This window comes from Bos indicus x Bos taurus, chromosome 29 (assembly GCF_003369695.1).
Source record: "Bos indicus x Bos taurus breed Angus x Brahman F1 hybrid chromosome 29, Bos_hybrid_MaternalHap_v2.0, whole genome shotgun sequence".
Classification (NCBI taxonomy): Eukaryota; Metazoa; Chordata; class Mammalia; order Artiodactyla; family Bovidae; genus Bos; species Bos indicus x Bos taurus.
In genome coordinates, this window is record NC_040104.1 from 7,711,307 (window position 1) to 7,735,997 (window position 24,691).

The window sequence follows — 24,691 nt, forward strand, 5'->3', positions numbered from 1 at the left end:
GACTGGAAAAGGTCAGTTTTCATTCCAATCCCAAAGATAGGCAATGCCAAAGAATGCTCAAGCTACCGCATAATTGCACTCATCTCACACGCTAGTAAAGTAATGCTCAAAATTCTCCAAGCCAGGCTTCAGCAATATGTGAACCGTGAACTTTCTGATGTTCAAGCTAGTTTTAGAAAAGGCAGAGGAACTAGAGATCAAATTGCCAACATCCACTGGATCATGGAAAAAGCAAGAGAGTTCCAGAAAAACATCTATTTCTGCTTTATTGACTATGCCAAAGCCTTTGACTGTGTGGATCACAATAAACTGTGGAAAATTCTGGAAGAGATGGGAATACCAGACCACCTGATCTGCCTCTTGAGAAATTTGTATGCAGGTCAGGAAGCAATACTTAGAACTGGACATGGAACAACAGACTGGTTCCAAATAGGAAAAGGAGTATGTCAAGGCTGTATATTGTCACCCTGCTTATTTAACTTATATGCAGAGTACATCATGAGAAACGTCTGAGTGAACTCCGGGAGTTGGTGATGGACAGGGAGGCCTGGCGTGCTGCAATTCATGGGGTTGCAAAGAGTCGGACACGACTGAGCAACTGATCTGATCATTTGTTTAAGCCCCCAGGTTTTGCAATGATTTGTAAAGCAGCAACAGATGACTAATCATGAGGGCGAGTAGAGTGGGGTGGAGGTCCTGGCTGATTGTTTCACTCTGTCTTTCAAACTTGCCATAGTGTCATATTCCTAAGGACAGAGTAAGGAACAAGGTAGGTGATGAAATAGTTAATCCCACTAGGGGGTTGTAATTTAAAAAAACACAGGAGGCTGCTCTAAGTTACACAAGAAAGCAGGTTTGCTTACCCACAAAACCAAGCAGGCTTGCTTAGCAACAAAACGATGTAACAGAAGCAAGAAATATGCTCCAGAACACTAAAACAATGGCAGCAGGAGACCCGCGTCCTTCCCTGTGAACTCAGCAAGTTAATGATCCTTAGGGCATACTCTCTGTACACATAAAAAATGATGATTTACAGAAAAGTACTCACTGTTACAGAGACCTGGAATAATCTCTACAGTCCTGACCTGAGCATGTAGAAACAACAAAAAACTCTCCTGCTCAACCTGGAGGAGGAGCTGATGTTGCAAGCATGACGTCTACTCAAGAACGACAAAGAAGGTCTTCTCCCCCTCCCCACTCTTCTTTTGATTATAAAACTGTAGCTCGCTAAGTTCTCAGGGCAGCACCCTCTCCCCCTCCTGCTTGTAAGCCTCAAAATCATCCTGCTCTAACAAATCACTTCTTATCTATCACTTCGCCTCTCGCTGAATTCTTTCTGTGCTAAGACATAAAGGACCAGAGCTCTTCGGAGCCCCCCAGAGGGCCACCTGTAGTTTGCTAAAACTTCAAAAACAGTGGCAAAAATCACTTAAAAGAAGAGAGAGAAACAGGTTATCTCTACACCTCTGTATTTGTTCCAGCACTCCATGGAAATACCCCACGAAAATATTACAATGTCTTAGTATTTACTTCTTTTTTTTTTACTAAGATAATAAAAGTAATGCAATTTGAATTTGTGTTGTACTTTTTTCTGCTGCTAAGTCACTTCAGTCGTGTCCAACTCTTTCTGACCCCATGGACTGCAGCCTGCCAGGCTCCTCTGTCCACGTGATTCTCCGGGCTAGAACACTGGGGTGGGCTGACATTGCCTTCTCCAACTTGTCTCTAATCTTTCAAAATATATTTAATACTGGATCTGAGCTCCGAGGGGTGCTGTGTCATACCAGGGACTCGATCTTCTGCTTGACTCCTGGGAAACCGAACCACAATCCATTTCTGCAAAGTGGAATTGCTAGGAATGCCAGTGACGGGTGGAGGTCTCTATCCATCGCCCGAGTCTGGCTGCATCATTTACTCGTCAACTGTGTGTGGAGACTGTACTGTCTCCCAGGCCCATTGCTGGGGAGACATTTGCCAGGGGAAGATACAAGTCACACACCAGGGAAGAGCTTTAATCATATAAGGCAGGAAAGAGTTAATGCCAAATGAGTGAGCGCAGTGAGTCCTGAAGTTCCCGGAACCCAGCAGGCAGGGGCTGCTCCAGGGACAACGAGGGGCAGAAACATCACCTTAACCCTCCAAAGACATGGCATTTCCACGTGGGACAAGGATGAACAGAGAGGATTTTAAGGGGCAGAGTCAGGGATTGGAAAGGAAGACGGTGCCTTCTTGGGCCCCTGGGCACAGTTTCTCTTTTCTATACTTTCACAAAGCCGGCGGGCCGCTGCTGGCTGGTTTTCTCCAGCAGCCCCAGCCTTGCTGTCAGGGCAGCTCTCTCTCATGGCTCTGCAGAGTCACCCTAGTCCTCAGCCAGTCTTGTCCCCATCAGCGCCAGGAGAAACTGGAGGAAACTGGACACTGGCTGGGGCGCTGCCAGCAAGTGCCAGGCTGTTGGCAGCTTAGATGGTTTCCTTGAGGGGCGAGACTCCCAGCTGCTGAAGAGAAACTTCTTCACCCTTCTCTTCTGCATCATTCCTAGACAGGCGTTCTTTGACTCTGTTGAAATGAAAAGACAAATGACATTAAAAGGAGGTGATGAGGGGTAGGGATTGCGAGCATTGTGGGCAAGGGTGTATTTGTTCCACATACAGGAGGTGTATCTCCGCTGTCCCAAAGTCCCCAAAGAAGGTGACCCGTCCTCTCGTCCCTGTGAGGAACCTCAGCAGGTGCCTCCCACCGTCCCATCCACTTCCTCGCTCTCTCCTGAGGTCCACAGCTACCAGGGGCTGGCCTGGCTGGTATCAGCCAGACTTGGAAAGGATGCCAAGTCAAAGAGTCTTCGGATGAGGACCTGAGGCCAGACACACACCCCAGGTCACACAGCTGGTGAACAGGGCACCAGGCTCAGCCCACTTTCTGCTGCTGGGCCGGGCTTGCCCAGGGACCAGGGGCACCAGTGAGACCCCAGGGACTGGGCCCTGGCCCAGGTAGAGGTCAGTCGTTCAGGAGGCAGGGAGGGAGGAGTCAGGTGAGGATGAGGGCAGGGAGGTCACTGCAATAGCCTCCCAGTAGCCCGAGGGCTGTCCCCAGGGCTGCCTGTCCCTGATCACATCCAGTTCTGCTGCTGTTTCCTATTCAACCCTCTAGTCTTTGAAATGATTTGTGTTCTGACCTCCTTCGGTTTATTTCATCCTCCTCTTGAACAGACTAAGAACTGTCTATTTTTCTACTTAGTTTTTCTTATCTTCTTGTCTTAATCACTCACATAGCTTGCCAGATTCTCCTGTCCAGTTTCAGCTGGTTCCATTTTTAGAACTTGTTGCATATTCAAAACATTTCACCAGTGTTTTTTTTTATTTTTAATCCTTACTTATTCTATTTCTGATTTTTTAGTTCAGTGGTTTAAGCCTTTGTGTCTGTGTGGTCATGGCCTAACATAATCACAAAGAAACATTTTTCTTCTCGTTTTACTGCTCTGCATCTCTCTTTTCTGCCCATTAAGCCTCGTTTTCCTGACTTCTGTCCCTCAGGGTCATTGAGGGACAGAAGCTTGTTGGTTTTGCCTGCTAAGTGCCTGTGGTGGGGAGTGAGAGGTGGTTCTCTCCAATTCTGTCTGATAGATTCCTCTTCCCTTTCAAAGATGATTCCTAAAAACCCAGAGGCAGACATTCTCCACATTCAACTGCTGCAATGGGTAGGCTTGCTCAGTGTTATTTTTGAAACTCATCAAATGAGCAAAGACAACCAGAGGCAGCCTCTTCATGTAATTCATAGTCTTTTTTTTTTTTTTTTTTTTTGGCTGTGCCTCGCAGCTTGCAGAGTCTTAGTTCCCTGACCAGGGACTGAACCCAGAGCATAGCAGTGAAAGCGTGGAGTCCTAACCACTGGATCCCCAGGGAATTATCAATGGTCTTCTTTTTTTAAGTATCTGAAATACAGTATAAAAAATATATATATCTGAAATATAGTACACACACACACACACAATGATTAGGACTCCACACTCTCAAGGTAAGCATTAACAACATGCTTGGGTCAGCCATGCAGCTGGTGCTCACTATGGGTGGGAGGGCAGCCAGAGGTCCTAGCTGACCAAGAGCCTGGCCCTTGGCCTTGGTGGAAACCAGACCTCTGCTGAAAGGCTGAACTTTTCTCTCCACCCTTCACCTCTCCATGCCCCCCACCAGTGGGAAGAGCTTCATGGACGGTCACTGGTTGGACCTTTGGCACTTTCTCAGGCCTGGCTACCTCTCTTCCGGGTTTTCCTGACACCTCACAAGCTTAGGGGAGCTTCAGCTTCACCCAGCTCCTTCCCTCACTTCTAGGCCTGGGAAATGGGAAATGGCCTAATTGAATTCTTACAATTTTTTTCACTGTGTGACTCATCTCTTTGATTACCAAAGAAAACCTGCTCAATGCAGATAATTTGGAGAAAAAAATTCTAAATATAAAGCAGCCAGGAAAAAAATAAAATATCACTTATACTTTGAGACAACCACTGTCACCATTTTAATATACGTTTTTTCTCTTTTGAGTCTCTATTTCTTGACATAATTAGGAAAATATCCTAATGATAATACACTGAAAACATTTGTTTGTATGTTGTAAACATTTGTTTGAATGTTGTAAACATTCCCCATGCCATTAAACACTCCTCGTCAGCATAACATTTAACTGGTGCACAGTGTATCATAGGTTATCTAAATTGCTGGATATTTGGAGAGTTGACATTTTTTTCTGATACATTAAGCATGATGATGAATATCCTTGTAAATAAACTTTGTCCACATTTCAGCTACTTTTTTTAGGGCAGAGTCTTGGAAATGTCATTGCTGCCTAGAAGCTTGTGAAAAATTTTCCAACTCATGGTCAGTAATGCCAAAGAACCTTCCAGAAAGCTTGCAGGAGTTTCCTCCTTGCTATCTGTACATCTCCTGCATTGAAAATGTTTCCTTAGTGAATATTTAAAACAGGACATCATATGGTTTTATTTGCATTTCTCTGATTATGACTGAAGTGGATATTTTTTCTCTGTTTACTTCCTACTGGCATTTCCTTCTTTGTGAATATTCTATTCTTACATAAAAGGGCCTTTAAAAAAAAAAAAAACAGGATTAGTCAACTGCTTTTTTGCTATTTTTTCCAACAAACTAGGGCATAGACCCAACTGGGGCTGAGCCCTGGACCACATCAGGCATTCAGATACTCTGAGAAACAGTATCTGGTCTCGTGATGGATGAAGGGTCTTGAGGATGAGCAACTTGAACTTTAGAAACAGGCATTTTCTTTTCACCTTAATCTTTAACATCCTAGGCCTGTGACCGGCATTCATAACTATCTGATGAGATTAGAAACAGAAAAATGAGAGGGGCTGAGAAGTTCTGAATTCTTATTGTCTAAATGGCTGAAACTCCACTCAACTGTCTCATCAAAAAGGCTGTCTCTTGCCTCTCCTTCCCCAACAAACCAGAGCAAGTCCAGATGCTGCCATCTCATGTTTGGTTGGACAAGAATAGTCGAGAAGAACCCTGGACTGGCCACTGAAGAAGCCCAGGTACTAGCTTCTATCATTTATAATATGCTGGTCAAGTCTAAATCTCCTGTTGGAGGCAGCCTCTTACCAGCCTGTCTACACTGTTGATTGAAAATTATAGATTTGTGGTCTACATCCGGCTTACCAGATTACACAGGCTGGTTTGGGCTATGACCAACGGAATGGAAAAGACCCTTCAGCAAGCTTGTGCTTGCCTCCCTGAGATGGAGACCCACATCCTGATGGCTTGTGATGCAGGAATGAATGGCATCCCAGCGGCTCTGAGGACCCTGGCAGGTGTACTGAGTGCTCTGGCCCTTCCCGATATTAGCCTATATTTTCTTCCTCCTGCCATATTGTATCCTTTGAATTATGACAACCTTAAATAAGTGTGCTTTGTGGAGTCTTATTAGTGCTTCCAAATATAAAATCCTGTGTAATTGCTGGAGTAGTGGAAGTCAAAGAGCAAAGGACCTACTCCAGCCTGAAAGAGACGCGACAACTAAATGCCCCTTGTGATTCTGAACCCGACCCTCCTGCTCTACAGGATGTGGTTGGGGAGGACTTGAATGAGGTCTGAGGGTGAAATGGTAGTCACATAGCAACATTAACTTTCTGACTGTATGTGGTGGCTGTATTGTGCTCATGCAGGAGAACACCCTTGGAAAAATTACACACGAACATATTTGAAAGAGATTTCAACAACGTTCTCCATATGGTTCAGAAAAGAAAAGTTCTTTGTCCAGCACTAGCACTTCTGTTTGAGATTGTTCCAAACCACACAAGCATGTGTGTATACATATGTATATATACAACTATAAAGATAAACAACAAAAGCAACACAAAATACGGGACTACTCTGTCATGCTTAAGAGAACTTCTCGTACTGTGGCAGTCACAAGCTCTTCCTCACCCCTGGGAGGAGGGGACTCCTGACAGCACCAGCTAGATCAGACCCAAACCGTAGATCGCTGTGAGAAAGAATCGCTTGTTGTCAATTGCTATAAAAATCAAAATTATTCAGGGCAAATGGTGCCCCAAATTCAGTTGGTTCATAGCCAGTAACAACATACTGTAGTTTCATAATTAATTGTTCCTGGCAAGGTCAAAGGAAAGTATATTACCTAAAACCAGAATTTCATTTGGCATTACTCAGATTTTTCTATAGCCAGGGCAAGCAAAATCTGATTTTAAAAATGCCAAGGCCAGACCATTACAGTGGTTCTCTCTGTCATATTAGGGAAGGACACTTCTCCAGTTTCTCTTCCAAGTACCTGGGGCCCTCAGGCAACATCTCAGAGCACCTGCGAACAGGTTCCGGACTGGGTTATTGACAAATGCTTACTAGACCCTGGGATACATGGACCTACATCTGTTCTGTGGGACGAGTAGGGGCTAAGAGCAGAAGGAAGAGCATTCCAGACAGGGACCCCTGGTGGTGGGCAGGGGTCGAACATGGGAGGGTGGGCAGGGACCACATCCTGAGAGTTTCGTAAGGTTTCAATTTTTATCCTCAGTGCAATAAAGAGCCAAGAAAGGGTTCTGAGGAGACAACTGCTGTGATTCTACTCACAGGATAAGTCCTTCACACCAGCACCTGTGTAGAGAGGAAAGAGGAGAGGGGCAGGGGAGGATCTGAAGTTTTTGTGATTGTTCAGACAAAAGATGATGGTGGCCAGGAAAGTGGAGAGAGATCGACAGATTCAAAATATATTTTGGAGGTAGAATTGACAGGACTTGTCAAGATCTGTATCCTTGATCTACATGAATCCAGACTTTGTCCACAGCTCAGGGTAGAAATGGGATGTTTATGGTTTGGGTTATGGATCCCGCAAGGCTTACAGGATCCTAGTTCCCCAACCAGGGCTTGAACCTGTGCCCCCTGCAATGGAAGCACAGAGTTCTAACCACTGGAGCTCCTGAAAATTTCATGGGGGTTTATTTTGAAGGGATGCAAACACAGTCCATGCACACAGGCCTCTGGGCACAGATGGTTCAGCTGTGGCGTCAAGCTGGACCCAGAGAGGTCTCCTGGCATCCTAAAACTGAGGCTCATCCTGGAGCCCTTGTTGGTGAGAAATGCCTCAAGAAGCCACACGAGTCCCCTCTGGTCTTATTTTAGAAACATTGTCAAGGACATCCCTGTCAGCTCACACAGTGATCTCCCTGAGAAGACGTGTTAGAGACACGTCTTCCAGTGCTAGCTGCTGAGAAAAACCTCCTTTTCTCTGAGGAACTGGTGTTCCCCGTCCTCTCTGAAAAGAGTCATCAATGTGGGGTCTCCCTTTCTGCTGCCAGAAAGCTTAGAGCCAAAGTGGACAGCCAGCGGACAACCTCGTGGGCTGGTCTTTGCTTCAAACTGGGGCCCCTCTTCCTCCCGCTAAACATCACCCCACTGCTCTGCCACATTTCGCTTCAACTCGTCCTCTTTTTCCTGGTCTATAGGTTATTCTTATTTCCGTTTCACCGTTCGCTGTGGAAAAATGGAGGCGGGCAGCACGCTGGTCTCTTGGGCTCTGTTGTCGCCACCAGACCATGTGTTAGCGGCACGTGGAGGACCTGCACTTGTCTCCGCTGCCCACCTCGACTGTGCCCAGAGGCCCCTCACCTCCTCTCCATCGCCTCGATGGTCTCCACCAGGGGCACGTCGCGCGTCTCAGCCAGGAAGCAGACGGCCAGCCCGGCCAGGATCGAGGGGGCCCCGAAGCCCACGGGCGGCAGGACGGCACTGAACTCCCCGAGCATGGTGAGCAGCGGCGCCGCCAGGCCCCCGAGCCGGGCGTTGACCGAGGCGAAGCCCATTCCCATCTGCCTGTCGGAGCAGGGGGCTGGGTTAGCCGCTGTGGCCTGGATGCCCGGAGGGCCCGGCGCGCCGGGTCCTGGGTGTTGGGGGCAGAGCAGGACAGAGAGCGGGTCCTGCTTCAGCAAGCCCAGCAGGCGCCAGCCTAGAGTGAGGACCTCCCAGTTTGGGGCCAGCACCCTTGTGTACCCCCTCACCTGCCCCCAGGTCCCCACCTGATCTCCGTAGGGTACAGCTCTCCTGTGAACAGGTACACGCAGATGAAGGAGCTGGCCAGGCAGCCTTTCCCCAGTGCCGCCTGGGCCGTGCGCAGGCTCTGCATATCTGGGGGACAGGGGGACAGAGTTGCAGGGGGAGCCCAGAGCCCAAAAGGGGAGCAGGAAGGCACAGCAGGGTGGGGCTGGAGGGGGGGGGACTCCTGGGGAGGAGGGTGGATGAGGCTCAGAACCTGCAGAGGGAGAAGGAGGCAGAGCCCTGGGGGTAGAAGCTCCGGTTGCAGAACATGGAGGGGAGGATGGGGGGGTTTCTACCTCCAGGGACCCAGAAACTTGCACACTGCCCTTCTCTGCCCTCTGCCTCCCTCCTTATAATAAGATGCCTTATTCCATCTATCACAGTCCTTTTGGAAAGGCAGGCCAAGCTCCAGAGTTAGGCCTGGGTTCCAACCCAGCTCTGACTCAGCTGGGTGACCTGGCCACTGTGACTCAACCTCTCTGAGCCTCCCTGTCCTCATCTGTAAAATGAGGGAAAAATGCTCAGTGTCATTGAAAGTTTGCTGTTACCATCATTATTCATCATGCAGCAAAATTCCAATGACAAGCCCAACATCAGGGTGATGGTCAAAGAAATTATGGCACGTCCTCTGGATTGGGGGCAGCTCCCACTGCACGCTGGAATCAGGAGAGGAGATTTTATAAACACCCACACCTGCGCTCTGCTCCATCTCCAGTACATCAAAGCCTCCTGGGGCTGGTTCAAGTTTGGGTATTCTTAAAAGACCCCCCAGGGGAGTCTGATGTGCAGCTAGAGTTGAAAAACACCAATCAGGTTAAATACTAAATAGTATAAAAAATTAGGGTCATGAAACATTTGCATTAATGCGGAAAAGCAGATTTGTGTTACAACAAATAGTGAAAAGAGATATGTTTTATATAGATAACTATGTACAGTATATACATATATAATCCTATTTATAGTATTATGTATATATTTATCTCAAATATGTCAAGTATAAAATCTATGAATAGGAAAAAAGATTGGAAGAAAATAAGTCAAAATTTCAATAGTAATAATCTATTCTACCATCCCCTCTCAGATTGAACAATAAAGAATCTGCCTGCAATGCAGGAGACCTGGGTTCAGTCCCTGGAATGGAAGATGCCCTGGACTAGGGAATGGCAACCCACTCCGGTATTCTTGACTGGAGAATCCCATGGACAGAGGAGCCTGGTGGCTGTAGTTCATGGTGGTCACAAAAAGTCAGACATGACTGGGCGACTAACACACACACACACACACACACACATACATCTATTCTTCAGGGTAGGAACTGAAGCACAGAGAAATCAAACAACCCGCCCAAGGCCATGGTGGCAGAACTGGGGGTCACAGCTGGGCCCTTGGCTTTGCTCGGGCCTCTGATATGCAAGCCTGGCTTCATGCTGTGATCATTGGACTAAATACTGAGGTTTGGGTCCCTCTCTTTGAGACTGGTTGCCTTGGCCTGGAGCCCATGGGCTTTGGGAGTTTTCAAAGGTCTCCAGATTGGTGATGATTGCAGCCAGCTTTGCAAACCACTGTTTCAGATCCGGCTGGTGGAAGTTCAGACTCTCAAGTGCCTAGCCAGGCTCCAGGGGGACATGCCAGCCCGCCCTCTGCCTCTCCAGCTCACCTTAGTGAAGTGAAAAGTGACGGTGTTAGTTGCTCAGTTGTGTCCAACTCTTTGTGACTCCATGGACTATAGCCACCAAGCTCCTCTCTCCATGGAATTCTCCAGGCAAGAATACTGGAGTGGATAGCCGTTCCACTCTGCAGTGGATCTTCCCAACCCAGGGATCAAACCCAGGTCTTGTGCATTGCAGGCAGATTCTTTACTATCTGAGTCACCAGGGCAGCCCTGGTGTTCTTATCCATCATTCTAATCTCTCTGGCAAGACAGTAAACGCTCTGAGGGTGAAGACTCATGTCCTTTGTAGATTCTCCACTGTGATACTGTCACTAGGTCCTGCTGCTGCTGCTGCTGCTAAGTCACTTCAGTCGTGTCCGACTCTGTGTGACCGCATAGACGGCAGCCCACCAGGCTCCCCTGTCCCTGGGATTCTCCAGGCAAGAACACTGGAGTGGGTTGCCATTTCCTTCTCCAATGCACGAAAGTGAAAAGTAAAAGTGAAGTCGCTCAGTCGTGTCCGACCCTCAGCGACCCCATGGACTGCAGCCTTCCAGGCTCCTCTGTCCATGGGATTTTCCAGGCAAGAGTGCTGGAGTGGGGTGCCACTGCCTTCTCCTGAGTCACTAGGTCCTAGTGCTAAACTCCAGTAGTCTATAGTCACTTTCTTTCCAGATCCAGAAGAATATCCCTCAGCCTTGTTCCTGCACAGTGTCTGTTGCCCCTCAAACCCTCAACCCCAAAGGCAGAAGCAGGCAGCTCACCTTCCGGCACAAACATGTTCGAGATCACCATGAGCCCGGCCAGGATGAGGAAGGAGGCCACTGTGGCCCGGCGGCCCACGTAAATCATGGTGGTGGTGGCCACCAGCATGGCCGGGATGTCTATGACGCCAAATAGGACCTGTACCAGATACACGCTGAGCCCAAACTTCTGCAGGTCCATGGCCAGGCCGTAGTAAGCCAGGGAGTTGGAGAACCTGGAAGAGGAGGCAGAATGGTCCTGCTTCAGCCCAGAGCTCACTGTCCGGGATCTGAGGGCACCCAAGGGTGAACAGCATAGGACTCCTCTGCTGGCTCTACCATCAAAATATTCCCAGAACCTGACTACATCAGGGGGGAGCAAAAATCCCCTGGCTTGGCAGGACACTGCCTCCTGGTCTCCTAAGCCTCTGATTTTGGCCTTGGAGCCCACGCTCCTCCATCCACATCCCTTTCCAGCCACCCTGAGTCCAGCCAGCACCATTCCAGCCCTTCCGTCTCCAGGCTTCAGCGGCTGATCTGATTTGGACAGGACATCAAGAATTATGTCCTGAATTATCAAGGGAGGTTCAAGAAAAAGCTTGTGACTGTTTTATATGGCTTGTCTGGAAACTTCTGTAAATCCTATGTTTTAGTAAAATATTTTTGTTATTCTTAAAAAAAAAAAAAAGAATTGGAGGGAGGGACATCCCCAGTGGACCAGTGATTAGGACTCGGCTCTTTCACTAACGTGCCCTGGTTTCGATCCCTGGCCGGGGAGCTAAGATCTCGGGGTTCACAGCCAAACTGACTCTGTTGGCCTGGAGTTCCAACACTTGGGGTCTCCACAGAAACTTACGAGGTCCCTGAGACAGTGTCTCAAAGAGTTACTTGTACATCCATGTTCACAGCAGTGTCATTTACAATAGCCAAAATGTGGAAGCAAGCCGGGTGACCATCAACAGCAAGTGGTCTACACATGCAATGACTCAGCCTGAAAAAGGCAGAAATCCTGACTATGCTACAACACAAATGGATCTTGAGGACATTATACTAAGCGAGATAAGCCACTCACAAAAAGATAAGTATCGTATGATTCCACTTACCGGAGGCCCCTAGAGTGGTCAAGTCCACAGACATGGAATGCTGGTTGCCAGAGGTTGAGGGGGAGCAGGAATGGAGGAGATATTGTTTAATAAGTACAGAGCTTCAGTGTCGAAAGACGAAAAGAGTTCTGCTGACGGTGGTACAACAATGTGGTAGGTACCGCCCAGTTACCAACGGTTAGGATGCTGCGACTCCCCTGGTGGCCCAGTGGTAGAGATTCCACACTTCCACTGCAGGGGCACAGACTTGATCCTTGGAAACTAAGATCCCGTTTGCCACGTGACATGCCCCCCAAAATGGTTAAGATGCTGAAGTTTATGTTATGTGTATTTTATGACACTTTCTGGACATGAAACAAAATAAAATGTCCCTGAGGAAGGGGCTTGAGATGGGCCCTCATGATGAGAGGGTAACAGGCAGGAAGGCCAGGGGTCTTCAAACGGAGGAAATAGCCTGCAAGTGTCAGACATTTTTCTCTCTCTTAAGCGGCGGGAGGAAACAAACTAGCGATATTTTTTTCCTTCTCTGTACAAATTTAAAAGGAGGTTTCTCTTCAAATACTGTGTTGCCATAAGGACACCTGGTTTCACCTGAAGTTAACTATTCTCAAACCTAGAGATAACCAATGCCTTTTTCTTATGGAAATGCTTGTCTTAAGCGATGCTAATGTGCTATGCATTTACCCCAAACTCTGTCTTCAAGTCGGTTCCACCTCTTGGCTCAAAACCTACTTGACACACCAGTATGTTATACTCAGATATTGTTCCCTTAATCTATGTAAATGAAACTATTTGTACGGTGGTCTGCCCTTCTTCAAGATTCAAGTTAATCATTTTATGGCCCAGGATAAACCATTTGGTGCCAAGATTATCCCAAAATGCACCTTATGCGTGAGGGGCCTGGTGCCATTCTGAATTTTAAGACATTCCTTTCTTTCATTAACAGACTGCTAGTGACTATATATCGGAGAAGGCAATGGCACCCCACTCCAGTGCTTTTGCCTAGAAAATCCCATGGATGGAGGAGCCTGGTAGGCTGCAGTCCATGGGATCGCTAGAGTCAGACACGACTAAGCGACTTCACTTTCACTTTTTACTTTCATGCATTGGAGAAGGAAATGGCAACCCACTCCAGTGTTCTTGCCTGGAGAATCCCAGGGACGGGGGAGCCTGGTGGGCTGCCGTCTATGGAGTCGCACAGAGTCGGACACGACTGAAGTGACTTAGCAGCAGCAGCAGTGACTATATAACATCCAGCTGAAGACTAGCCGGGCCGGGGCGGGGGGTGGGGGGTACTCTTTTGCCCCCTTCTGATGCCTATGTCAGAAGCTTTCTCTATCTTCTTTATACTTTAATAAAACTTTATTACACCAAAGCTCTGAGCGATCAAGCCTCGTCTCTGGCCCTGGATTGAATTCTTCTCCTCCGGGGGCCAAGAATCCCGGTGTCTTTGCATGATTCAACAACAACCTTTCAATGACCCACCTGCATAGGTCTTATTTCTCTGCAGGACATGCTGGCACAGACCCAGGAGTGTAGGGAGAGGGGAAGTGGAGAAACAGAAAGTGGCAGTGGGCTCTCTCCTACCAGGGCCCAGCATCAGCCCCCAAACCACTTACTGAGAAACTCCTGCCATCCCTCCCGGTTATCCCCAGCCGTGTGAGTCAGTGAAGATGGAGAAAAGGAGAAAAAACTTCAGGAAAAGGTAACAGTCATTCTTGTGGGCACTATCGACAATAGCCAAGACATGGAAGCAACCAAAATGTCCATGGACACATGAATGGATAAAGAAGTGGTAGGACTTCCCTGGTGGTGCAGGGGTTAAGAATCCACCTGCCAATGCAGGGGACATGGGTTCGATCCCTGGCCCAGGAAGATTCCACATGCTGTGGAGCAACTGAGCCTGTGTGCCACATACTAAAGCCTGCATGCCCTAGAGCCCGTGCTCCACAACAAGAGAAGCCGCTGCAGTGAGAAGCCGTGTGCCGCAACTAGAGAGCAGCCCCTGCTCTCCGAAACTGGAGAAAGCCACTGCAGCAATGAAGACTCAGTGCAGCCAAAAAAAAAAAAAGAATAAATACAATTTTTTTAAATAAAATAAAGAAGATGTGGTATATTTATACAGTGGAATATTACTCAGCCACAAAAAAGAATTAAATAATGTCATTTGCAGCAACATGGTAGGTTTATCACGTCAAGTGAAGTAAGACAGAGGAAGATAAATATCATTTGATATCACTTATATGTGGAATCTAGCAAATGATACAAATGAGTTTATATATGGAACAGAAAGACCCACAGACAGAAAAGAAACTCACAGTTTTTATGGGGAAAAGTGGAGGAATTTGAGATTAACATATATACCTACTACACACAAAATAGATAACCAACAAAGACCTACTATACAGCACAGGGAACTATACTCAATATTTTGTAATAAACTATAAGGGAAAAGAATCTAAAAAAAAAATAATGTATAACTAAATCACTTTGCCGTACTCCTGAAACTAACATAACATTGTAAATCAGCTATGTACTTCAGTTTAAAAAATAAGAGAGAAAAATGACAGATTTTTCTGGGTGAACCTGACCTAGTCATAGAAATCCTTTAATTCTGGATATAGAGGTCAAAGGTGGGGAAGTCAGAGACTCGAAATGTGAGAAGGATTTGCTGTGATGAAAATTCTCCTTTGAGATGGAGGTGGCCATATGGCAAGAATATAAATGGCCTCAATGACTTGAGAGTTCAGTTCAGTTCAGTCCCTCAGTTGTGTCCAACTCTTTGTGATCCCATGAATCGCAGCACACCAGGCCTCCCTGTCCATCACCAACTCCCGGAGTGGCCCCTGGCTAACAACTAGTGGAGAAATGAACATGTCAGTCCCACAACAACAAAGAACTGAACGCAGCCAACACTTTGAATGAATCTGAAAGTGAATTCTTCCCATGCAGCCTGCCCACCATCTTCATTTCAGCCTTGTACGAAAATCCTGAAGAGAGAACTCAACCATACTGTGCCTGGACTTCTGACCTACGCAACGATAAGCTCATAAATGGATATTGTGTGGAATCTAAAATATGACACAAAGGAACTTATCCATGAAATAGAAACAGACTCAGGATGTAGGGAACAGACTTGCGGTTGCCACGGGGGAAGAGAGGAGGGGGAGGTTGGACTGGGAATTTGGGATTAGCAGATCCAAACTGTTCCATATAGGATGGATAAACAACAAGGTCCTACAGAATAGCACAGGGAACCGTATTCAATAGCTTGTGATAAACCATAATGGAAAAGAACATGAAAAGGAATGTATAAATATATGTAATATAACTGTCACTTTGCTGTACAGTAGAAACTAACAACCACTGTAAATCACTATAAACCAACTATCCTTCAACAAAATGAACTTTTAAAAAATGGTATTGTTTTAAGGGCGGTTCAAGAGGGACAGGACATACATATATCTATGGCTGATTCATGTTGATGTTTGACAGAAAACAACAAAATTCTGTAAAGCAATTATTCTTCAATTAAAAAAATAAATTAATTTAAAAAAGGGGGAAATTGTTGCTTAAAAGACATTGTTAGTTTATTGAACCTGGGTATTTCTTAAGACTTCAAATGTACTTCTGTATCATTGATATTTCATTAAAGAAACTCAATTAATGAAAAAAATGGTATTGTTTTCAGCTGTTGTGGTCATTTGTTACATAGCAACATGAAAGTAATACAGTATATGAAAACTAAAGTGATTGTTGAGAGGGCTGAGGGACACCCAGTCAAAAATTAACTGGTTTCCATTCATATCCTTTGCTTAATAATGCGTGTGCTCAACTGGGGATTAGAAAGTGGGGCATATAAGGAGTGGCCTGTGAAGACGTGAGCGCCCTAGCTGAAGGTCTTCCCAGCACCTGGGTCCTGAGGAGTTCTCTGGCTGCCCAGGCCCAGAACGGCCTCACAGGCAGCACTTTTGGGGCAGAAGCCCTCTGAATGCTCAGTGTGGGGACAACCCCACATTTGCAGGGCACAGGGACACAAGTGCTTTGCCAGAGTGGGGAACTTCCCAGAATCCTCTGGAGGCATATTAGGATACAACTAGGTGTATTTTATTCAAGTTGCCTGGCTGATTTCAGTCGGTGCCCCCAGCTGGGTGAGACCCATCTCTAGATGTGGGTTCCCTAGGTCAGCAGGGCTATCTTATGCACGGCCTTAGGTCTTAGCAACCAGCAGGGGCCCAGAGGACCCTGGACACTCGGAAGACATGGGAAAAAGCACAGGGAACAGGACTGACTTCACAAGGCCCTCTGTGCATTGCATTAAGTATTTGAGAGTTTGTCAGTGGGGACACTGGCGTGTCCTGGCCTTGGGTCAAAGTCCTGGACAGGAGCCCAATACCTACCAGACCACCATAAGACAGCACGTGACTTTACGGATGGCTGGGGTTCGGAAGAGGTCCAAGACTGAGTTGGAGGGGCGACCAGCTGCAAACTCACTCTGGATGTAGGAGCTCACCACCTGGGCAAGGAAAGTCTGATCAGGGGGAGGCGGGATCTGCGATCCTATTCCTAGGGGAGGGCCAAGGTCGAGAGCCCTGGCAGGATGGTTGACCCTTGTCTCCTCCCCAGGCTGGTTCCAGGACTTTGAGTTGAAGCAGAGCCTCCAACCTGAGTCCCAGGGCTCCTGGGCTGCCCACTGATTAGGCTGAAATAATCAGGGGCACCCTCAGACCCCACTCCTGGTGTCAACTCTGAGACAGTCTCAGCCGGTGGTTAAGGAGGCAGGTTCCCAGGGGTTCTGCCACCTCCTATTGTGTTTTCTTAAGCAGATTGCGTAAGTTATTATTTCCCTGCCTGTTCCCTCTGGATCCAAAGGGTTGGGTGACTTGGTAATCCAAACATCAGATTCCTCATCTTTAAAAGTGAGGCATTAGGAAATCCCCTGGTGGTTCGGTGATTAGGACTTGGCGCTTTCACTGCCACGGCCCCCATTCAGTCTCTGGTTGGGAACTGAGATCCCGCAAGCTGCGCAGAGCAGCCAACAAGAAAAAAGTGAGGCATTAAATGAGATTGTGTACAGAAAACCCTTAGCACGGTACCAAGCAACTGGCTCGATAAATGTATTTATTTATAATAAATAGTAGCTATCTTATCATAAATGGTATGCATAGTAAATAGTACTTTTGTTATTGATTATTTGATAATTTCATCTTAGGATTTTTATTTTTATTTTATTGAATTTCTGGCTAAATGTGAATGGGTTATTTCCCCATCCCATGAATGGACAGATTGATAAACAAAACAGTGAAATGATTTACCCCAGATCACAGAGCCATTCTGTGGTTAAACATCTTCATCCCACTGGAGCTCTTCCCACTCTATTTATTCTCAGCCTGTTCACCTGGATGGTGAGTCCTGGCAAGTCACCAAATCCCAGCACATCTCGAGGCTGCCAGCAAGACTGAAAACTGGTGCTCCCCTAACTTGCAGCAGACCTGCCTACCTCCTTGGTCAGCCTTTCCCCTTCCTCCTTTCTCCCGTTCATCGCAGCCACCTTCCGCAGGTTCTTCAGAGCTACCTGGGTCTTGCCATGAAGGAGGAGCCATCGAGACGACTCTGGCAGCCACCTGGGACCAAGAGAAGGATGGAGAATGAGTGGCACTGAAATGGCCCCTGTGATGCCCTCTGATGGCCACCGGGGCACTGAATGGGCCGAGTGGCACTCATGCCATTCCTCAAACCAGAGCACACCTTCTTTCACCTTCCGGACCCCAAAAAAGGAAAAACCCTTGCTGTCAGCAGAATCGGGAAAACTGGGGGACATGCGGCCTCTCTTTCTTGCAGCACATCTCTCAGAGAATCTCTGCAGTGTATTCAGAGACGACATGGGCCTTCAGGTGTCCACAGATCTGGTTTTGAGACTGGTTCTGACCCCAGTAAATGGCTTTTTTATTTGTTTTCCTTTGGTTGTTTGTTGTAGTTAATTTTCTTTTTTTCTTAAAATTTTTGCTGGAGTACAGTTGATTTATAATGCTGTGCTACTCTCTGCCATAACAGCAAAGTGAAACAGTCATACATACACCTAAATCCCCTCTTTCCTAGATTCTCTTTCTATATAGGTCATTATAGAGCACTGAGTAGAGTTCTCTATCCTGTGTAGTAGATCCTTATTTGTTATTACTTTACATATGGAAAAAAAGTGAAAGTGTGTTGCTCAGTTGTATCCAACTCTTTGCAATCCCGTGGACTGTAGCCTGCCAGGCTCCTCTGTCTATAGAATTCTCCAGATATGAATACTGGAGTGGGTAGCCATTCCTTTCTCCAGGGACTCTTCCTGACCCAGGGACTGAAGCTGGGTCTCCTGCACTGCATGCATATTCCTTGCCATCTGAACCACCAGGAAGCCCTAACTTGTATATGGCAATCCCAGTCTCTCCCAGTATGTGGCTTTGAAGAAGTCATGGATCCACCTGGGCTGCCTCATCGCTCCTCCTATAAAATTCCCTGGGGTTGTTGTGAGGCGCAAAGGAGCTGATGAAGGCAAAACTCTCGGTGTGTTCTGGAGCCCCTCAGTAATGTAAGGGGTTCTATCCTGAACCTGCCCACAGCCATGCATGGTCCTCGTGAGCCCATGTCCTCACTTCTGCACGTCCCCACCACATCCCCCAAACTCCAGTCGCTGCCCACCCCAAGGCTCCCCCAGGGACAGGTGAGGGCCTGGCTATACAGGTGCACTCTGCCCCAGCCCTCTCTGCTCAGAACGTACCAAGAGTAGAGGAAAAAGATGAGGAAGGGGACAGAGACCGCAAACTGCAGCCACCGCCAAGGACGGATCAGGTACGCCACGCCCGCCAGGATGAGCTGACCCGAGGTGAACGAGTACCCCAGCAAGATCCCCGCCACGGTCCGGCCCCGGGTGGGCATCCACTCCACGACTGCGGAGAAAACCACGCCAGGCTCAGTGGGGCTCGTTGCTCACGTGGGTGTTTAATTCAAGCCTCCCCGCTCCTTTAGAATGACTCTGTGGCCACTGGAAATCATTCCAGAGAGGCATGAGCACGGACAAAGATGTCCCAACCTCAGTCCTTACCGTTAGACAAATGCCAGGTGGACTAAAGAGCTTCATGTAGGGCTTCCCTGGTGGTCCAGGGTTAGGAATCCACCTTGCAAGGGAGGGGACACGGGTTCGATTCCTGGTCCAGAAAGGTGCTACATGCCATGGGGCAACTAAGCCTGGGCACCATAATTACTGAAGCCTGAGCCTAGAGCCTTTGCTCCGCAATAAGAGGAGCCACTGCAGTGAGACGCCTGCACGCTGCAACTAGAGCATCGCCCAAGACTAGAGAAAGTCCCTGTGCAGCAACAAAGACCCAGCACAGCCGAAAATAAATACATACATGTTAAAAGGAGCTAAATAGAACAATAAAAGCATAACAATATTAGAAGAAACCATGCTAGATGTCTTTTCAATCTTAGAGTCAGGAAAGGCTTTTCCAAGAATGTCACAAAACCCAGAGACAACAAAAGGGAAAACCAAAAAGAGCTGCATAAAAGTAAGGAGTCTCTGCTTAAAAAAAAATACCCATTGTAAGCAGAGTCATAGCTTCAGCAAAAAAGACAGGAAAAAAAAATACCATTTCAAATAACAGTCAAAGGGTGACTTTCCCTAATCTGGGAAGAATTCTTACAGATCAATAGGAAAACAACTAACACGCCAAAAGGAAAAACGGGCCAAGGCTGTGAACAGTTGGTTGAAAGGGAATATAAGACTTAATTACGCATGTGTCTGTCTGTGTTAGTTGCTCAGTTGTGTCCAACTCTTTGTGACCTCGTGGACTATATATAGCCCGCCAGGCTCCTCTGTCCATGGAATTCTCCGGGCAAGAATACTGGAGTGGGTTGCCATTCCCTTCTCCAGGGGATTTTCCTGACCCAGGGATTGAACGAACCCGGGTCTCTTGCACTGTAGGCAGATTCTTTATCATCTGAGCCACCAGGGGAGCCCCTTTTAATTACATGATTTTTTGCAAATAGCAAAGCTTGGAAACAATTTAAATGTCCATCCGTGGGGGCCTGGTGACATAGAGCAGGCACACTCTCACGAAGCAACCAGAATAAACGGAAGAGGATGCTGCTTTCAGGCAGCAGCCAGCTCGTGTGTCCAGTCCATTGGCAAGCCCTGTGGCTTCTCCCTGCAGAACCTCAGAGCCTAACTGAACCTTCCTGCCTCCCCCTGTGCTAACCCCAGCTCACTCCAGCCTCGCCTCTTGCCAGGTGACCGGATGAGCCTCAGACCGGCCTTCCTGCTCCTGTCCTCGAGCCCCATGGCAGCCTGAGGGGTCCTGGCCGATGCCAAGTGGGACCAAGTCAGGCCTGTCCTCAGCTCAGGGCCCTCCAGAGGCTCCTGCCTCACTCGGAGTCAAAGCCAACGTCCTTCAAGGCCCAGGCCTAAGGATCTGCGGCCGTCGCCCCAGCCCTGCTTGTCACCCACCTCCGCTCTGTCCAGCCACGAGGACCTCCTTGCTCTTGAGTCCTCTAGACACACTCTTGCCTCAGGGCCTTTGTCTGGAACGTTCCCCCCCGGTGGCCACAGGTCCCCTTCCCTCACCTCCCTCAAGCTTTGGTCAAAGTGACCCCTTCTCAGCGAGCCCTGCCCTGAGCCAATAAAACTGCAGGCTCTCTCCGCCTCAGGCCGCCACCGCCCAGCCCCTCGCCTGGCCGCTCTCATCCCCTTTCTGGGCTCTGTAACACTTATCACCTTCTAACACACTACGCAGTTCGCTTATTTGTGTTTATCTGTCTTCTTGCAGGAGAACATGGGCTCTTCAGAGCAGGATCTACTTGGTCTCCACCTCCCACACCTAGTAGTGTGTGTGTGTGTGTGTGTGTGTGTGTGTGTGTGTTCGTGTGTGTGTGTGTAGGGATGTGTGTATATGGTGCATGTCTTGTGGGTAGGAGTGTGTATGGTGTGTGTGTAATGGTTAGGAGCATGTGTGTGTCTGTATGTAGGAGTATGTGTATATGCGTGTGTGTTATGGTATGTGTGTATGTGTAGAGGTGTACACAATTGTGCATACAATATACACATTATATATTGTGCAGGGGTGTGTGTTGTGGTTAGAAGTGTGCATGTGTGTATGTCAGAATGTGTGTATATGGGGTATGTGTGTGTGTAGGCATGTGTATTATACAGGTGATTCTAGCAGGAGATGGATTTGGGACGACTGTTTCTGCCTTTAGATTCCATGAGCCATGGCTGGACGCCCACCCTGAAGGATGAGGCAGGTAGGCTGGGGTTTGCTGAGGTCCCACCGTGAGCTCAGCACCCTTCAATGTCCGGATGTGGGAAGGAGAGGTGACCAGAGTGTGACCTGGAGCATCCTAGTTCTCCGGCCCCAAGATTCCCCACTACCCTGGGAAAAACGACCCCAACAAACCAAGTAATTAGAGGCAGGGGGCGGGCCTGCGTCCAGGCTGGGCTTCCTCTGCCCACACGGCTCTCTGCCACAGCCACTGGAACCAGCCTGGAGTGACAACTGAGCCTGTCAGTGTGGGGTGGGGATGTTCCCACCTGGCACCCAGGAGGCCAGGCCGCCAGAGGCCCCAAGGGGAAGCCTCGCCTCTTTGGGATCCACATACTTTCGGGATGCCTGCCACCCACCCCGGGGACCCTGTGTCTCACCTCGTTTCCACGTCCCCACGCTAAGCCCCACAGGAGCCTGGCACACAGTAGGTCCTTAGTAAGTGGTTATTGCTGACTAATTCACACAAGAAGGGAACCCAGCCCTCTCAGCTCGCAGACATGCAAATCGCAACCCAGGGTTCCCAGCTCACTGCTGGCAGGCCCCGCTGAGAACCCAGGTCTCCTGAGAACCCTGGTGGGAGGCTGTGAGTTGAGGTCACCAGATGAGAATCCCACCACAAGGAAATGGGAAAGAGGCGCACCAGTGGGGCTGCCACTGCCCTCCTGCCCCTGCCAGGCCCCTCCCCTCCAGTCCCCTCCACGGCTGGACTCACCCAGAGAGAGCGAGTTGAGGATGATGCCGGAGAAGGTCATGCCCATCAGGAACCGGCAGAAGCAGTAGGTCCCAAAGGAGCTGAAGTATGCCGTGGCCGCCCCCGAAACTGCCAGCTGCAGGTATGACCAGACCAGGGGGGCCTTGCGGCCCAGCCTGAGCCAGGCCATAAGCCCAGGTTAGGGTTCCGAGGTGGCAGCAGCTTCCCCCATGGCTGTCGTGGAGGGAGGATGAGAGGAAGCTACTTATCCCCACCCCCTACCCACCAATTTGAAAGCCACTCATCCTAAGAGAAGCGCACTTGCTGGGGCCCAGGCCCTGGCAGAGGCCAGGGAGGGAGAACACGGTGTGGAAGGAGCGCGGGGATGAAGAGACACCTTCCTGCCTTCGTTCTTTCACTCAAGGAGAATTCTAGCTCCCGACCAAGACCCCACTCTCCCAGGATTTGGGGGAAGGCAGAGATTCTGCAGAGGCCCAGAAGCTGGTGCAGAGGGTTATGAGAGGGTCCCCTGAGTGACCTCCTGGCAGGGGGTAGCCCTCGAACCAGAACTCATGGCGTGTGAGCCCTTGAGGGGGCCCAGGCTGATGGGAGCAGGACCCCAGGAGCCGGTCTTCATTTGAATTGGTCATTTTGGCGGGGCCAGGGTGAGGTGGGGCTTGTTATACCGTAAAGGAATCCAAGGCCAGGGAAGCAGGGCCTTGGCATTGCCCCATTTGTAAGTGAGGGTCCAGGGCTGTAGCCCTAGCTTGGCCAGGTGGGCAGCACTTCTTTTTCACACACCGCATGTTACACTCATTCATTCCATCATTCATTCATTGATTCTGTTGCACAGATGTCCATTGATGACCTCTAAGGGGTAGGTCTGAGCTGGGGGCTGGTGACAAAGAAGACACTATGCATAAGATACAGGCTCATTCAGAGAAAGACCCAATGTGTCATGACACAGGGCGACAGGGGCTATGACAGGGCCACCCACGAGGCGGCTGAGGCACACAGCACAGTCCAGGGTGTGGGTCTGCAGTCCTGGAGACCCCAGAACCTGAAGATTGAGAGGAGGGGCTGTGGGGCGGGGAGAGGAGAGGGGGAGAGAGAGAGAAGGGGAGGCGAAGCAGGGAGGGAAGGGAAAGAGGACAGAGGAGGGAAGGATGCCAACTCCATCAGAGCCATGGTGTGCGCTGCACTTCGGGGCGTCTCTGTACCCTCAGGTAGTCAGCAGTGGCTCACCCACACAGTGGAGTGCAGCCTGGATGTAGGCAGGATGGGATAGCTGTCTGAAGCAACACGCAGAGGCCACGAATGAAGTGAAATGAAATCTTGATAGAGAAGCATGTGTGGGCTGTGCCCGCGTTTGTATGAAAAAGGGTGATGGAGCACATGTGCGTGCTCAAGACTGTTGTTCAGTCGCCCAGTCGTGCCCGACTCTTTGCGACTCCACGGACTGCAGCTTGCCCAGCCTTGGATTGTATAAAATCATAAAACATCTCTGTGAGATACACAGAACCAGGCTGCCCTAGAGGAATTACTGGAGTGCAGGGCAGAGGGGAGAACGCTGGCCTGCATACCCACTTGTACCTTCTGGAATCTTGAACCATGCGAATGTATTATATAATAAATTATATAATACATATATCTACTTTAAAATAAATATTTTAAATACATATTAAATACATTAAAATACATATTATTTTAAATTTTAGTTTAAAATAAACTTTAATAAAGAAAAATTAATGAACAGACTGGGGAAACCCTCGCCCCCAAAGGCTCACCTGTCTGCAAGGCTGCCAAACACAGCGGCGCCTGCCAGCACCCCGGCCATGTAGGCGGACTGAGCCAGGTCGCGGAGGGTGCGGGCCTCGCACACCAGGTCCCACTGCGGGGGAGGGAGGGACGCTCCAGCCTCGGCCTGGGGTGCAGCCCCCACCAACCCCGCAGCCCCTGGCCCCACCTGACCTCCGTCACGATGGTGGACGGGAAGACACTGCGGTCGTACACCCAGCCGTCCTTGCAGCCCTCCGTGGCTGCCCCGTCGACAGAGGTGTTGGGGCTCACGAGGGCCCACTGAGGCCGTGTGAAGCGCCGGCACGGCTCGGGGAGCCCGAGCGGGTGCAGGGGTACGGTGGCTCTCAGCCAGGCCCCCGAGCCGTAGACGGCGGCCGCGCTGTGGTTGGCGGGGCTCTGGCAGTGGTGAGGGGGCACGGCGGCCGTGAAGTTCTGCAGGAAGTTGTGACAGGCCAGCAGGCTGCAGGGAAGCAGCAGCAGGGCCGTGGAGACGAGCTGGAAGCGACCCACGCCACCCAGGGCGTCCAGCAGGTCTGTGAAGGCCATGGCCCCGGGCCTGTCCTGAGGCCCAGGTGTGGGGCCTTAAGTAAAGGGGCTGGGCCCTGGGAGGTGGAGGAACAGGCCGGGGTTAGGACCGCAGATGCCCCGTGTCCGGAACTCACAGGGGTCCAGTTACACCTCACAGGAGGCCTGGGGCGTCCCCACGTCTGGAGGCTCCCCTGCTGCCAGGCCCTTTCTCCTCGTTTCTCCTAATCTCTCACCTCCCGGGTTAGAAAAGTGAGGGGTCCCAGGGGGCCGCCTCACAGCCCCCTGCCCAGATCTGCAGGCCCAGGC

General features: G+C 49.3%; 1 protein-coding gene across 1 annotated transcript; it reads right to left on the reverse strand.

Moving 5' to 3' along the window:
* Positions 1-1,718: 1,718 nt before the first annotated feature.
* On the reverse strand, positions 1,719-24,403 carry LOC113886461 (solute carrier family 22 member 20-like). Its single transcript, XM_027532667.1, has 10 exons — positions 24,029-24,403; positions 23,845-23,948; positions 22,079-22,233; positions 18,828-18,996; positions 17,565-17,688; positions 16,465-16,580; positions 10,983-11,197; positions 8,549-8,657; positions 8,142-8,345; positions 1,719-2,556 (listed from the first exon to the last, which is right to left on the reverse strand). Exons 1-10 carry the CDS (start codon positions 24,401-24,403, stop codon positions 2,460-2,462), a joined length of 1,668 nt encoding a protein of 555 aa, XP_027388468.1. The 3' UTR covers positions 1,719-2,459.
* Between the last annotated feature and the right edge of the window lie 288 nt (positions 24,404-24,691).

Excerpts from the sequence above, each read along its gene's own strand:
- LOC113886461 (XM_027532667.1), bottom strand. The coding sequence starts at position 24,403 with ATGGCCTTCACAGACCTGCTGGACGCCCTGGGTGGCGTGGGTCGCTTC. Across the intron at positions 23,949-24,028 it reads CGTCCACCATCGTGACGGAG|TGGGACCTGGTGTGCGAGGC; the intron begins GTCAGGTGGGGC and ends CCTCCCCCGCAG. Across the intron at positions 8,658-10,982 it reads GAACATGTTTGTGCCGGAAG|ATATGCAGAGCCTGCGCACG; the intron begins GTGAGCTGCCTG and ends CCTGTCCCCCAG.